Raw genomic sequence first — 13354 nt, forward strand, 5'->3', positions numbered from 1 at the left:
CACTGCTGCTGTACCTGGTAATGCTGCCTGAGGGATCCTGGTGATTCAGGTCCGGTAACTCCTCTCTGCTTCTGAACAGTCTCTCCGTCCCCCTGCCACTCAATCCGTTTTGTATCTTTGCCTTTGATGTTCAGGCCTTCTAGCTTGTCATAAATGTAATCATTTCACTTGTTTTTCTGGGTCTTTGTTGTAAGAGGGTTCACCGGAAGGGTCTGACTATTCTGCCATCTTGGCCTTGCCTCTGCCTGGTGGATTTGAACTGCTGACTCCGTCTTTCCTTAGCAGCTGTAGCACTTAAGCACTAAGCTACCAGGGTTTCCATATTATCCTAAGTGGAAGATTAATAAGAAAGAAAGAAAAGAAAGAAGGAAAGAAAGAAAGGAAAAAAGGAGAGGTCTAGAGAAGGTATTTGTAACTTTTAGTTTGTTTATCATCCCAATTAGACTATAAATTCCTTGAAGGCATGGCCTGTCTGAAATAATTTTCCTGTGGACTAATTAGCATAGTACTTGATATGCACACAGTAGTTAACTTATGCATAAAAAATGCATAGAAAGACTGAAATAGCACTTTCTGCATTCTTATTGTTATGTGCCTGGGAAAAATAAAGCTCTAGTTCTAAGCTGGGGCCTCAGAGAGGAGAGAAGGGAAGAAGGGAGGAACACTAAGAAGAAAAAGTAATCACTTAAAGTTTTTTTCATCATGTCATTCCTGAGTTCAGGTTTTCTATTTAAAAACTCTCTAGTCCTCTGACATAGGAGAAAAGCATAATGGAGGGATAAAAAATAAAGAGCCTAAAACAAAATCTTGGAGAAGACACTGGTTAATATGCTCCAAAAGAAAAGAACACTAGTGTTCAAACTTTAGTTTCTATAACAGAAGGAATTGTTTAAGCAGTCAAGATGCAAATAATGATGAATGGCCTAACACAAAAATGAAAGATTGCAATTAGATATTGTAAGATGTCTCTGGGAAGGTCAATAGAATAATTTATGCAGAGAAACTGCCAAGGCATAGACTCGATAAAATTCATTTGGCTCTTGATTAGAATTCTGTTCATGAACCAGGTAATATAAAGTCTTTTAAATCTATTAATCATCAAGATTTTTCTATAAAGACAAATGAAAGGAATGCAGCGGGATACTGTGTGCAGTGATCACTGTAATAGCATCACATAAAATCTTGGCTGCCCAAATGTAAATGTCAGAAAGTGTTCCCTTACATCACTTGCCAAAAGACAACCACTGGTATTCTAGAAACAAAGGAGGCACTTGTTTTAAAGGCTGCATCCCTGGTGTTAACAGTGACCTGCTGACTGATCACTGAGTTCTACTTTTTCCTAAGCAGATATGAACAATTAACAAAACAACTGAAAGGCCTAAACTACCACTGGCCCTTGAAGAAAAGGTTGGAAAAAGTCCACACACCTGCCTCATCCATCTTCCAATCAAAACACAGGTGCTGGCCTAAGTCCTCTGTTCAATGAAACAAATATTTACTGATGTCATCTCTGCAAGCTACGCTCTGCACTAGCTGCCTGTAGCAAAGCAATTAAAAAAACATGTAACCTGACCCAAATGGTCACAGTACTTTGCAGAGAAACTTATAAAGAGGTGATTTTAATATAAAGCGATAAGTTCTGACATAAAGATGTATAGTTGGTGCTATGGGACTTGGGGAAGGGGTAACCTTTTGAGATAAGTTTCCTTCATTCTATAAAATACCTTTGAGATTTATCCATGTGGTTGCATGTATCAATAATTCATGTGTTTTTATTAGCTCAATAGTATTCACTGTTAATATGTTGCATCACACTGATTGATTTTCGATTACTGAAACATTTCCATTCCTGGGATAAATCCTACTTGGTTGTTGTCCTAGTTATCTAGTGCTGTTGTAACAAAAATACAAGTCGATGGCCTGAACAAACAGAAGTTTATTTTCTACAATCTAGTAGGCTACAAGTCCAAATTCAGGGCATCAGCTCCAGCAGAAGGCTTTCTCATTCTTTTAGCTCTGGAGGAAGGTCCTTGTCATCAATCTTCCCCTGGTAAAGGAGCTTCTCAGTGCAGGAACCCTGGGTCCAAAAGGTACCCTCTTCTCCTGGCTCTTGTTTCTCGGTTCTCTCTTTTATATCTCCGGAGAGATTGGCTTAAGACATAATCCAATCTCGTAAATTGAGTCCTGCCTCATTAACGTAACTGCTGATAATCCCATCTCATCAACATCATAGAGACAGGATTTAACACACACAGGAAAATCACATCACATCACAAAATGGTGGACAATCACACAATACTGGGAATCATGGCACAGTCAAACTGACACACATTTTGTGGGACACAATTCAGTCAATGACAGTTTTGGTGCTATTGTTCTTTGTGTATATTGCTGGATTCAACTTGCTAATATTTTGTTGAGGATTTTTACATCTAGGCTCATGAGGGATATTCGGTCTGTAGTTTTCTTTTGTTGTCTTTGTCTAGTTTTGTATCAAAGTGTTATATGCCTCACAAAAATAAGTTGAGAAGTATCTTCTGTGTGGAACTGGTATTAGTTTGTCTTTAAATGTTTGACAGAATTCACCAGTAAACCAGTTGGGCCTAGAGATTTCTTTTTCGGAAGGTTTTTAACTATAAATTCAATTTCTTTAATAGTTATAAGTTTGTTTATCTAATTCATCTTGCGTGAGTTTTGGTAGTTTGTGGGTGTCTTAGTTATTTAGTGCTACTACAACAGAATTCCACAAGTGGATGGCTTTAACAAAGAGGAATTTATTCTCCCACAGTTTAGGAGGCTAGAAATCCAAATTAAGAGTGCCAGCTCCAGGGGAAGGCTTTCTTTCTCTATCAGCTCTGGCGGAAGGTCCTCGTCATCAATCTTCCCCTGGTCTAGGAGCTTCTCAGCTCAGAGATCTCGGGTCCGCTCCCAGTGCTTCTTTCTTGGTGGCATGAGGACCCCCGTCTCTCTGCTCGCTTCTTTTATATCTCAAAGGAGATTGACTCAAGATACAGCCTAATTTTGTAGATTGAGTTTTGCCTTATTAACATAACTGCCTCTAATCCTGCCTCATTAACATCATAGAGATAGGATTTACAACACATAGAAAAATCACATCAGATGACAAAATGGTAGACAATCACACAATACTGGGAATCACGGCCCAGCCAAGTTGACACATATTTTTTGGGGACACAATTCAATCCACAACAGTGAGTTTTTTATTTTGCTGTTGTTGAGTATATACACAGCAAAACATACACTGATTCAATAGTTTCCACACATACCATTTAGTGGCACTGATTACATTCTTAGAGTTGTACAACCATTCTCACTCTCCTTTTCTAAGTTGTTCCTTCCTCATTAACATAAATTCACTGGCCCCTAAGGTTCTCATCTAATTTTTCAAGTTGCTGTTATCAATTTGATCCCATATAGTTCTTGAAGCCCTGGTAGCACAATGGTTAACAGCTTGGCTGCTCCCTGATGGACCAAATTACTGGGCTGAGGGCTGGGGACCATGGTAATTTGGTCCATCTAGATCAACTGGCATAACATAATTGATAAAGAAAATGTTCTACATCCTACTTTGGTGAGTAGTGTCTGGGGACTTAAAAAGTCTGAGTGGCCATCTAAGATACTCTACTGGTCCCACCCCTTCTGGAGCAAAGGAGAATGAAGGAAAATTGTTACAGGGAGAGTGTTGACGTGTTGTGGGGCTGGCAACCAATGTCACAAAATAGTATGTGTATTGTTTAATGAGAAACTAATTTCCTCTGTAAACTTTCATCTAAATTAAAAAAAAAAAAAGCTCATACGCTAACCAAAATGTCAGCAGTTCAAATCTACCAGCCACTCCTTGGAAAGCCTATGGGGCAGTTCTTCTCTGTCCTATAGGGTTGTTATGAGTCGAAATCAACTCATGGGCAACAGGTTTGGTTTGGGTTTTAGACAGTTTTTAAAAGAGTATAATGCTCAAGGCAGACTTTTTTTTTTTTTGCTAATTAAGCAAATTACTGCTTGGTTTTGAGAAGACTTCAGGGAATTTTTTTTTTTAAGGTTTAAAGATTATTTCAGGGCAATAGTTTCAGCGGGTAGTTTGTGGTTTTTGAAGACATTGTTGACATTGGATTTGCATGGATATTAGGCAGCTTAGTGTTGGGTGTGGTTTTAAAGAAATATTTTGAGTTCGAGTTAAAAGAAGTCTGGTTCATGTTGTCCAAGGAGAAATCTCTGCTTCAGATGACCAGTAGAGACTGATCAAATATAACCAAAAAAAACTAAACCCATTGCCGTCAGGTCAATTCTGACTCACAGCAGATCAAATGTAGGGCCATTTTAATTGACACTACAACCCATGTAAATAAATTGATTACTCATCTGCAAGTGCACTCACAAGGAGCTGTATACAACTCAATTTACTCATCCTTTGATAATTGTATCTTTGGGAAATTTATTCGGCAAGAAACAATCTGTCCTGCTTTTCTATATTTCTTTGTTCATCATTTTTGGACTAGTTTCTTAAATACCTGTTTGTTTTCTATATGAATTACAGAATATATTTGACAAGGTATTAACCCCCCTCCAAACTTCTAAGGAATGTGACTATAAAGAATTCTCTAAGAGGCTCTCCCTGAAGAGCCCTTCTCAGGAAAGAGACCCTTCTATGTTCTCCCTCAGCATCCTGTGCATACCTAAAGCAGACTATGTCTTATGCTGTGTCCTATGTGTTACTTTTTCTACTTCTTCCTACATGACTTTGGAAAACTAAATATAAAGACCATCTCTATTACAGCTGTAGCGTAAATTAGAGGCACACAACAATGTATCAAAAATTGTAAGGTGAATCAATGAATGAACATATCAAAGATATCACTTATATAAGTCAAACAAGCATTTATTGATTGGCATTATGTTAACAGCAGGGCTTCGACGGTTCATTTGGTTTGACCCCCTGCTGAGAATCTGCCTGTCCACCCAAGATATACTGAATCAATCTACAGTTCAACAAGATCCCCAGGGGATTCTTATAAGTACATTCTTATTTACACGTAAGAATCACCTGGGAATCTTGTTTAAAATGTAGATTCTAATTCAATATATCTGGGGTGGAATGGCAAATTTTCATCAGGAGACTGAACTGGAAGGAACCCCTTTGAAGCCCTGGTTAGGAGCTCTGGGAAAAGCAAAGAAAGGAGATATCATTGTCCTACCTCCCAGGGAATCTATAGACTAATTAAAGGGAGACAACTAATATACAATTTTGGAGGATATGTAGGATTATAATTAGAACAATGATTATGTAATTAATGGTACTGCAAATTTAATAAGAGTACAGAAAAGAATAAGTGCAGTAGGAGCTGAGAAGGACTAGAACTTGAGAGAATTTGGATAAGTGGGGAACAAAGATAGGTTATAATTTCTGAATACGTGAACAAAGGCATTAGGTGGGAATTAGTATGATATACAGGAGTCACATACACATCCATCCTATAAACATACTCAACTATTTCTGACCAAAAAGTTTTATTTTATGGAGCAAAGAATTAAAATATTTTTACCTCAAGTTCTCCAAGTTTCCTAGATGTTGGTGAGACAATAGTAAAAAATCCATTGATTTGATGTGTTGGAGAAAGCTGGGCTAGTCCGCTGATCTGAACTCTACCAACTGGAAGATGATCAAGTCTGGTGATTATGTCCAGCACCAGCACAGCCATATCTAACCAGAAACAAGTACAATTTACTCAGATATTTTTCTTTTTTTTCAAACTCAGAGGAGCACCCATTAGAAAACTTTTACTTAAAGAATTTTTTATTTTATTTTCAAATAAACTAGGCACTTACCATACCATTTCAGGAGTGGAGGGTGAACCCAAGGTCAAAAGAACAATAAAGTTTTAGAGAACAAGGACAAATACCTCACATGGAGGAAAAACAAAATTACATTGAATAAAAATATTTATCATACCAAGTAAGGAAAATACATTTAAAAGAGTATTGTTAAATTTATTTGCCTAGAACTTAGGCTTTGGTTTTTAACTATAAAGGCCACAAATTTCAGTTCTTTCATTCTCACCACTTCTAGTTTTGGAGAGAGGGACTTTTGCACAGCTGCAAGGTTTGGGCTCTGCCTCCCAGGGGTATCTAATTGCTTACTCCTGGGTTGTATCTGGGGCCCTGAGATCAGATTCCCCTAGTTGCCATGGGACTTGGAACTAGGAGCGGAAATAAGCTTCTTAATGTATTCTTTAATTAATCATTAAGATCTAATGCCTTTATGGCCATAATTCACAGCAGGAAAAATATAATACATGCATACAGAATCAAAGATCATTTCAGGACAGTATGACTTCTGAATGTTTTCTTACCAAAGTTGAAAAAGTAGTTCATTTTACAAACCATTTGTTTAATACTATAGTGAAAAGAGCATAGAACTTGCAATTAGAAGAGCTGTGATTGTGTCCTGGCACCAATATTCACAAGCTACTTCTGTGTAAGTCACACTGCCTGTAAAGTAGGTATCATAATGCCCACAGGATTGCTGCGTGAGGAATATGGGTACTGCGAGTAAACCACATAGCACAAACTCCTCACACATACTTGCTTGTTATATTACTTAAGGCAAATTACTTAACATATCACAGCCCCTGTTTTACCTATTCACTGTCATCAGAAAATCACACGTACTAATAGATGTAAAAGTGCTTTGTAGACTATAAAATGATGTAGAATAAGGAAAATCACCAACATTTGTGGCTACTTTACTAACAGTCAGGCTTTCCACGTCTCATTAATTTTTTTTAACTTATGATACAGGTGTTACTATCCCCATTTTGGATAAAACTGAAGGTGAGAGAGGTCATGTAACATTCCTAAATTCACCCATCTTTAAAGTGACAGAAGTGGGTTAAAACTCAGTTCTATCTAACTATAAAGTCTACTACACAATGCTGCTCCTAGGCAGAAAAAGTTTGATACCTAACTGGCTTCTGACCTCTAGCCTTCATTTTTTGCTGGGGAATTCGAATCCCTATTGTCTAGCACTCCTCCCACTCCCATTTCTTTCAGATTTCTAAGTGAATCCTATTTAATGGAGAAAAAAAAAAAAAAAGGCAAAAAACAAGTGGTGAGGCCCAGTGAAGTAAAATTTTCTCAGTTTCTACTCTAACCTTCCCATGTTCCAAACATCTTCATGACCACTGCTATTTGCTACAACGGGATAGGAATGAGGGGGGAAAGATGTAAGAAGGCCAAGTTCATAATCTTACAATCTTTCTTATTTCAGGAGGCAGCGTGGCATAGTAGAAACACTATGATCTTAGAATCAGAGAATCCCTGAAATTAGGGCTGGACTTTGGTAAGTTGCTTTTAACTCTTTGGGCCTCAAATGCATCACCTAGAAAATGGAGACAATATCTCCTGCACATAAACAGGGCCTTAAAGCATGCATTCTTGTACTTCACAGAGGCTTCATCTTATTCCTCCCAGTGTATTTTCCCTTAAACAAAAGGTTCTAAAATTTTAAAGACTTTCTCACTAAAAAAAGGTCTTACTGTATTTAACCTATTTTTGCAATTGTCTTAACTTCTGTTCAGAGTAAGATGAGATAGATATAAAGAAATGAATACAGTATAACTATTCCATTTACTCCACAGCATTATTTTAAACACCAAATTAGATGAGGGGCTTGAAAGTATTCTGTAACCTGTAAAATGCTACTCATTTTCCCTTGTTCCTATATGTCATTGTTTCCTGAGGGACTCATAGTCCTTGTTCTAGCGCCCTCTTCTTTCCATCCTGGACCTATTCATGTTTCATGCTCATGTGTGACAACATGTTTGTTGATTTACCTTTCGAATTTCCTTTTCTTTTAAATGAAATATGCACACGCAAGAGTATACATAATTTAAATAATAAAACAAATGCCTAACATGCTTTCTCCCAAGTTTTCAGTTAGAGCACATATCCTTGTGAACTGATGTTTGATCACATCTCATCATTTTCTAAAAATATTTTGTGCTCATGTCTGCAGCTGGGCCATCAATTATGAGATTCACCTCGTATGTCTCCTATCCAAATCCTACCTTCTTCATGGCTTTTTTCCTAACTATAATCATGAAATTTGGGTGCTGGCACACTTGGTGTTCAGTTTCAATTTACTAATGGGAAAATTAAAGCCCAAGAGAACGAAGTGGCTTGCTCAAGGTCAAGCAGCAAGTACACAGAAGAAACAGGATCCGGGTTTCCTAGTTATTTATGATCACTTTAGCCTTTATTAATCTCCTAGAACATTCATATGGAACTTACTGTATATACCCAACAATTGGAGATTTAATTATATACTAACTGACATTGCTCATTACTGTTTCATGAATGTTAGTTTTGTTTTTTCAAATAATCTGGAAGTTCTTTTTGGATAGAGATTATATCTTAAATCTCTGTATCCTCCAGTGCCCAAGACTTTACATTTTTATAAGACTTGTACCTATAAGGTGCCAGGTACTAGAGCAATCACTTTACATTTTTTCATTTAATCTTTGCAAAAATCCCTGCCAGGTAAGTGTTATGATCCCTAAATAACAAATAGAAAACTGAGACTCTAAGACCTTAAGGAACCTCCCAGCATCACACTGCCATCCAATCCTGGAGCCAGAATTCAAACTCAACAGTCTGACTTCAAAGCATATGTATGCCAATTTAACCAGGTTGCTCCTTTGAGAAAAAACCTAGAAGGTGAAAGGGTAGTTGTTGGATCCCATTTTAGATGAGGAAAGAGGGTCAGAAATGCAAACGGACTTTCCCAAAGTCTCACAGCTGGTAAAAGTGATGGAAAAGTTCAGACATCAAGTTCAATGCATTATTTATTATACCAAAGGAATCTCAAATAAATGTCTGACTTGTTGATTACCATTTTAATAGGTACCTTCTCTTATTGAAGAATTGCTACTCTTCTTTTTTAAAATTGTATAAAAATACCACCCAAGGATTTAAGTTTTAGGCTTACAGTATGACAATGTAAACTTAATATTCCCTTATTCACCACTGTTGGTTAAATCTGGGCAACGGAATATGGCTAATTAAACAATAGAGACCCAAGTCCACGAACCTTCTTTAGAAGATCTGATGAAGTCAAATGGTTGGCATAAAAATGAAGCGAAATATTCACTACAGCTATCAGTTAATAATTAAAAACCTGGGGGGAAAATGTTGCAAAAATAATAAACTGATAGCAAACCAAAGAAGAAGAGGTGGAGAGAGTATTTATTTTATTGCCCTGCCATTTTTCCTCCATCTTGTCTCTAGAATTGCCTTATCTTATCCATTGCTTAGTTCAGGCCCTTATTATATCTTACTTGGATTAGTGCGATAACCTAAATAGTCTTCTTGCCTTCAGTCTCTTCCCTCCAATCCACCTGAAAGTCACATGAACCTTCCTAAAATGCAGGTCTGAATAGGTAATTTTTAAAATAAAACATAGTGACTCTTTGCTGGGTATAGAATAAAGTCCAAAATCCTTAGCTTGACAACAGGAGTCCTCCCAAATATGGTTCCAAGTTTCCTTTCCAATTTAATCTTGCCTCATCTCCCTCCACAGACACTGCACTTCAGTCATTAAGCTACTCATTGCCCTAGAGCACCCTTCATACTTCCATATCTCCAGGTCTCTGCTCAGCATAGAATGCTCTGCTCTTTTTCTGAGGCCTAAATTAAATGGCATCTTTCCCATGAAGCCTTATAACCGTAATTTTGGGAACGGATAGCTCACTCCTCTACATTCACAATAGCTTGTTTCACTCTTACAGTAAGCAAAATTCTCATAGCATGTTATCTATACTGTTTTAATAGCACCACTTTCTACCCATTATTAACTGAACTTCTCTGTGAACTTGGTTAGAATTAGATACTTCTCATTTTTTCTGACTCATTTTTGAAACCCCCACAGTGCCAACCACATTGACTAGCACATAGTAAGTATTCAATATGCATTTGTTGAATGACTAAATTACAGCATTTACTGTTGTGCTGTTCTTTATATTTTAATTTGATTTTTAAAAAATTTTTTCTTGACAGGATGTAAGCTACTTAAGGACAGGTTAATTTTTAATTCACCTTTGACTCTCCATTATTCCTGGCCCACCAATGTTTACATGACACGTGCTTAATTTTTACTGACTCGAACCAGTATGATTTGATAAATAAGCCCACTACTCAAAATGTGTTTATGTGAACACTTGACCTGGATAAAGAATTAGCACAATACCCTTGGAATACTTTCTTCACACAGAAATGAAAAAATCTTGGCTTCCTGGATCCTTACAGAGGGATCCTTCTCTTCTCTGAAAACATGTATTGCTAACTCACTAAACTACTCAGCTGGCACTTAGAATGTATCATCTTGTACTATCAGTAAATTTTACATCTGCAGTCTCTTTCCTCAGGCATAATGTAAGCCAAAAGCAGAGACATTACACTTATTAACTGAAGAAGCATGGTATAGTGAAAAGAGCATGATTTTTGGTGTCTCAAGTCCTAGTTCTGCCATCTATCAACCATGTGACTTAGAGAGTATTCATTTCATCTTTCTGAATCTCAGTTTCACTGTCTACAAAACAGAGGAACTACTTATCTTGCAGAGTTATTCTAAGGATTAGAAATAATACATATAAACCGTTAGCACATGGTGTATACTCAATAAAATGGTTATTATAAAGCCTCTTTGACTCTTCAACAAGTAGCAATGCCCACCACATACTAGGAACACAATAACACTTATTGCTAACAACATAACCACATGCTTACTAGACCTGCAGGTTAAATAAGACAAAAACATACCTGTTAGATAAGAGGTAAACTGCTTTGGACCACAGCGAACAGCATAACGTGTGGTTGTTCTCACAGCTTTTGGCTCAGTCTGCAAAGCATCTCTAGGACAAAAGAAGGTTCCGTCTGATGTTTCTCCCCACCATCTCACTCGGACAAGTACACAAGTGGGAGGCTTTGCAATCTTCCATATGACTTTATTAATAGTAAGTTTCAGAAAGCAGCGCAATTGGCCTTCAACCAGAGGTGGAAGGCTTGTAGATGGAGAAATATCACTCAAAGCTGTGGAATAATCCAAGAACCCTGAGTCAAAATTTAGACTAAATATAAAAATCATGAAAGAAAAACAAACAAAAAACACTTTAGTCTCTACAGAGAGAAGGTTTTTTCTACCTACTTCAATACATGATAAGTAACTAGCTAACCAGGCTGTGGAATAACCTATCTGGTCGTTTACACCACCCTGATTGTTGTTGGGAAACCCTGGTGGTGTAGTGGTTAAGTACTATAGCTGCTAACCAAGAGGTCGGCAGTTTGAATCTGCCAGGTGCTCCTTGGAAACTCTATGGGGCAGTTCTACCCTGTCCTATAGGGTTGCTATGAGTTGGAATTGACTCGATGGCTGTGGGTTTGGTTTTGGTTTTGATTGTTGTTGTTAGTTGCCATCACATTGATTCCAACTCAAGGTGACCACGTTTGCACTGCAGAACTGCTCCACAGGGTCTTCAAGGCTGGGACCTCTCGGAAGCCAGGCCTTACACTTCCGAGGTGCCTCCGGGTTGATTTTAACCGCTAATCTTTAGTTAGTAGTTTAGTGTTTATAACCATTTGAGCCAACCAGAGACTCCAGCCATCCTGATAGCCCATTAGTATTTAGGCTCTGAGTCAGGTTATTCTAAGTAAAGAACATACCAACTTAAGACATACTAATATAAACTTCTCTTTAATTGAAATTAATTAATTTAAAAAATACAAATACAATGATACAGGTTTTTAAAATCTCAGAAATAGCTGAATTTTTTCTGCCAAATACTGATGTTTTAAGGCAACATCCATGATTTTTAAGATATGTTATCTTTACCCAATTCACTTATTTTAAAAAACTATCAACTAAACATAAAACAGCAACAACTCCCTTCACTGAACTCCCAAACAATTTAGTGTGTGCCACACAATCCAATATTTCAATAAAGACCATCTTAAACTGTCTTGTCTCTCCTACCAAAATCATAAAGTCAATGAAGACAGAGACTATCATCTTTACATTCTGCCGCTACTTTTTAGAACATTGTTGGATTCACAATATTTATTGGCTTTCAGAAAGATAATACATCAACATGGGGCAATTATCATGACTTTCTATGAAGCTTTGCTTTAACGGCCTTGTCTTCCATTCACAGCATCATTTCACCATGTGACTTTGAGTTTTCCTCTGACTTTTCTCTTGAAGAGTGGTCATGCCTCATAAGAAAATACACTTAAACCAGAATCTAACAGATCAGGAATCTACAAAAATAATTCTTTAGGTTTCTGAAGCAAATACCCTTTACTGCCCTTCATAATGGAAAAACTCCCACCATAATCTTTATGGAGCCTGGTGGCATAGTGGTTAAGAGCTCGGTTGCTAACCAAAAGGTCAGCAGTTCACATCTACCAGCCGCTCCTTGGAAACTCTATGGAGTTGTTCTACTCTGTCCTATAGGGTCACTATGAATGGGAATCAAGTTGACCACACCGAACAACAACAATGAAATCTTTACGGATAATTAGTTTCAATATAAAAGTTATACACAGGTTTGTACATGTGCCTCACTGCATATGCATCTGTTATAGCAAGAAGGACGTTATTTTCTATACTACGGTTGTCATTTCTACTTTGGTTTGTCTTTTATCAATCAAATGTGCTTCACTGATTTGCCAAAGGGAGCACTGGCATTGAAAACCTCCATGTCTCTGTATCAGATTCTCCTACCATATCTGGCAGGAAAAGCACTGCCTCACAACTGCCTTACAGCTTGGATAAGATTCTTTCCCATACAGTAGCTTCAGCCTTCAACCCAATGGCCTTAATGTACTATCAGTATTCCTAATACCCTTTCTTCACTGTTGCTGTTGTTAGTTGCCATCTGGCTCATTGTGACCCCATGTGTGCAGAGTAGAACTGATTCATAGGGTTTTTTAAGGCTGTGACCTTTTGGAAGCAGATGGCAAGGCCTGTCTGCTGAGGTGCCTCTGGGTGAGCTGGAACCACCAACCTTTCAGCTAATAGTTGAACATGTAACCACTTGCACCACCCAGGGTCTCTTAAAGTGCCCATAATATAAAAAAGTCATGGTCACCTAATTTTCTTTTTTTCTTGAAGGCAGCCCTAGAGAGATCCAACTTCCAGTTTTCTGATCTGCCCTGGGTTCCTAGCATGACTGTTCTCACTACAGCTAACACACTCCTACCCTTTTGGACACCTTGTTTCTCCATCAGTGTCCTAACCTAATGAGGTCCTCTTGCATCTCTGCAGCCTGCCCTCTAATGTTCC

The 13354-nt window shown here is 37.7% G+C and overlaps 1 protein-coding gene across 2 annotated transcripts in view; it reads right to left on the bottom strand.

Annotated features, from left to right (window-relative positions):
* C2CD3 (C2 domain containing 3 centriole elongation regulator) overlaps positions 1 to 13354 on the bottom strand; it is a 168538-nt gene that overhangs the window by 154109 nt on the left and 1075 nt on the right. For both annotated transcript variants that reach the window (XR_010322490.1, XM_010599587.3), the window contains exons 2-3: positions 10834 to 11103; positions 5562 to 5719 (exon numbers count right to left, since the gene is read on the bottom strand). Coding sequence is in view for 1 of the 2 variants with exons in the window: in XM_010599587.3 (XP_010597889.1) it covers positions 5562 to 5719; positions 10834 to 11103 (428 nt within the window). In the remaining variant the exon portion in view is untranslated. The remainder of the gene's footprint in view (positions 1 to 5561; positions 5720 to 10833; positions 11104 to 13354) is intronic.

This window comes from Loxodonta africana, chromosome 7 (assembly GCF_030014295.1).
Source record: "Loxodonta africana isolate mLoxAfr1 chromosome 7, mLoxAfr1.hap2, whole genome shotgun sequence".
Taxonomy (NCBI): Eukaryota; Metazoa; Chordata; class Mammalia; order Proboscidea; family Elephantidae; genus Loxodonta; species Loxodonta africana.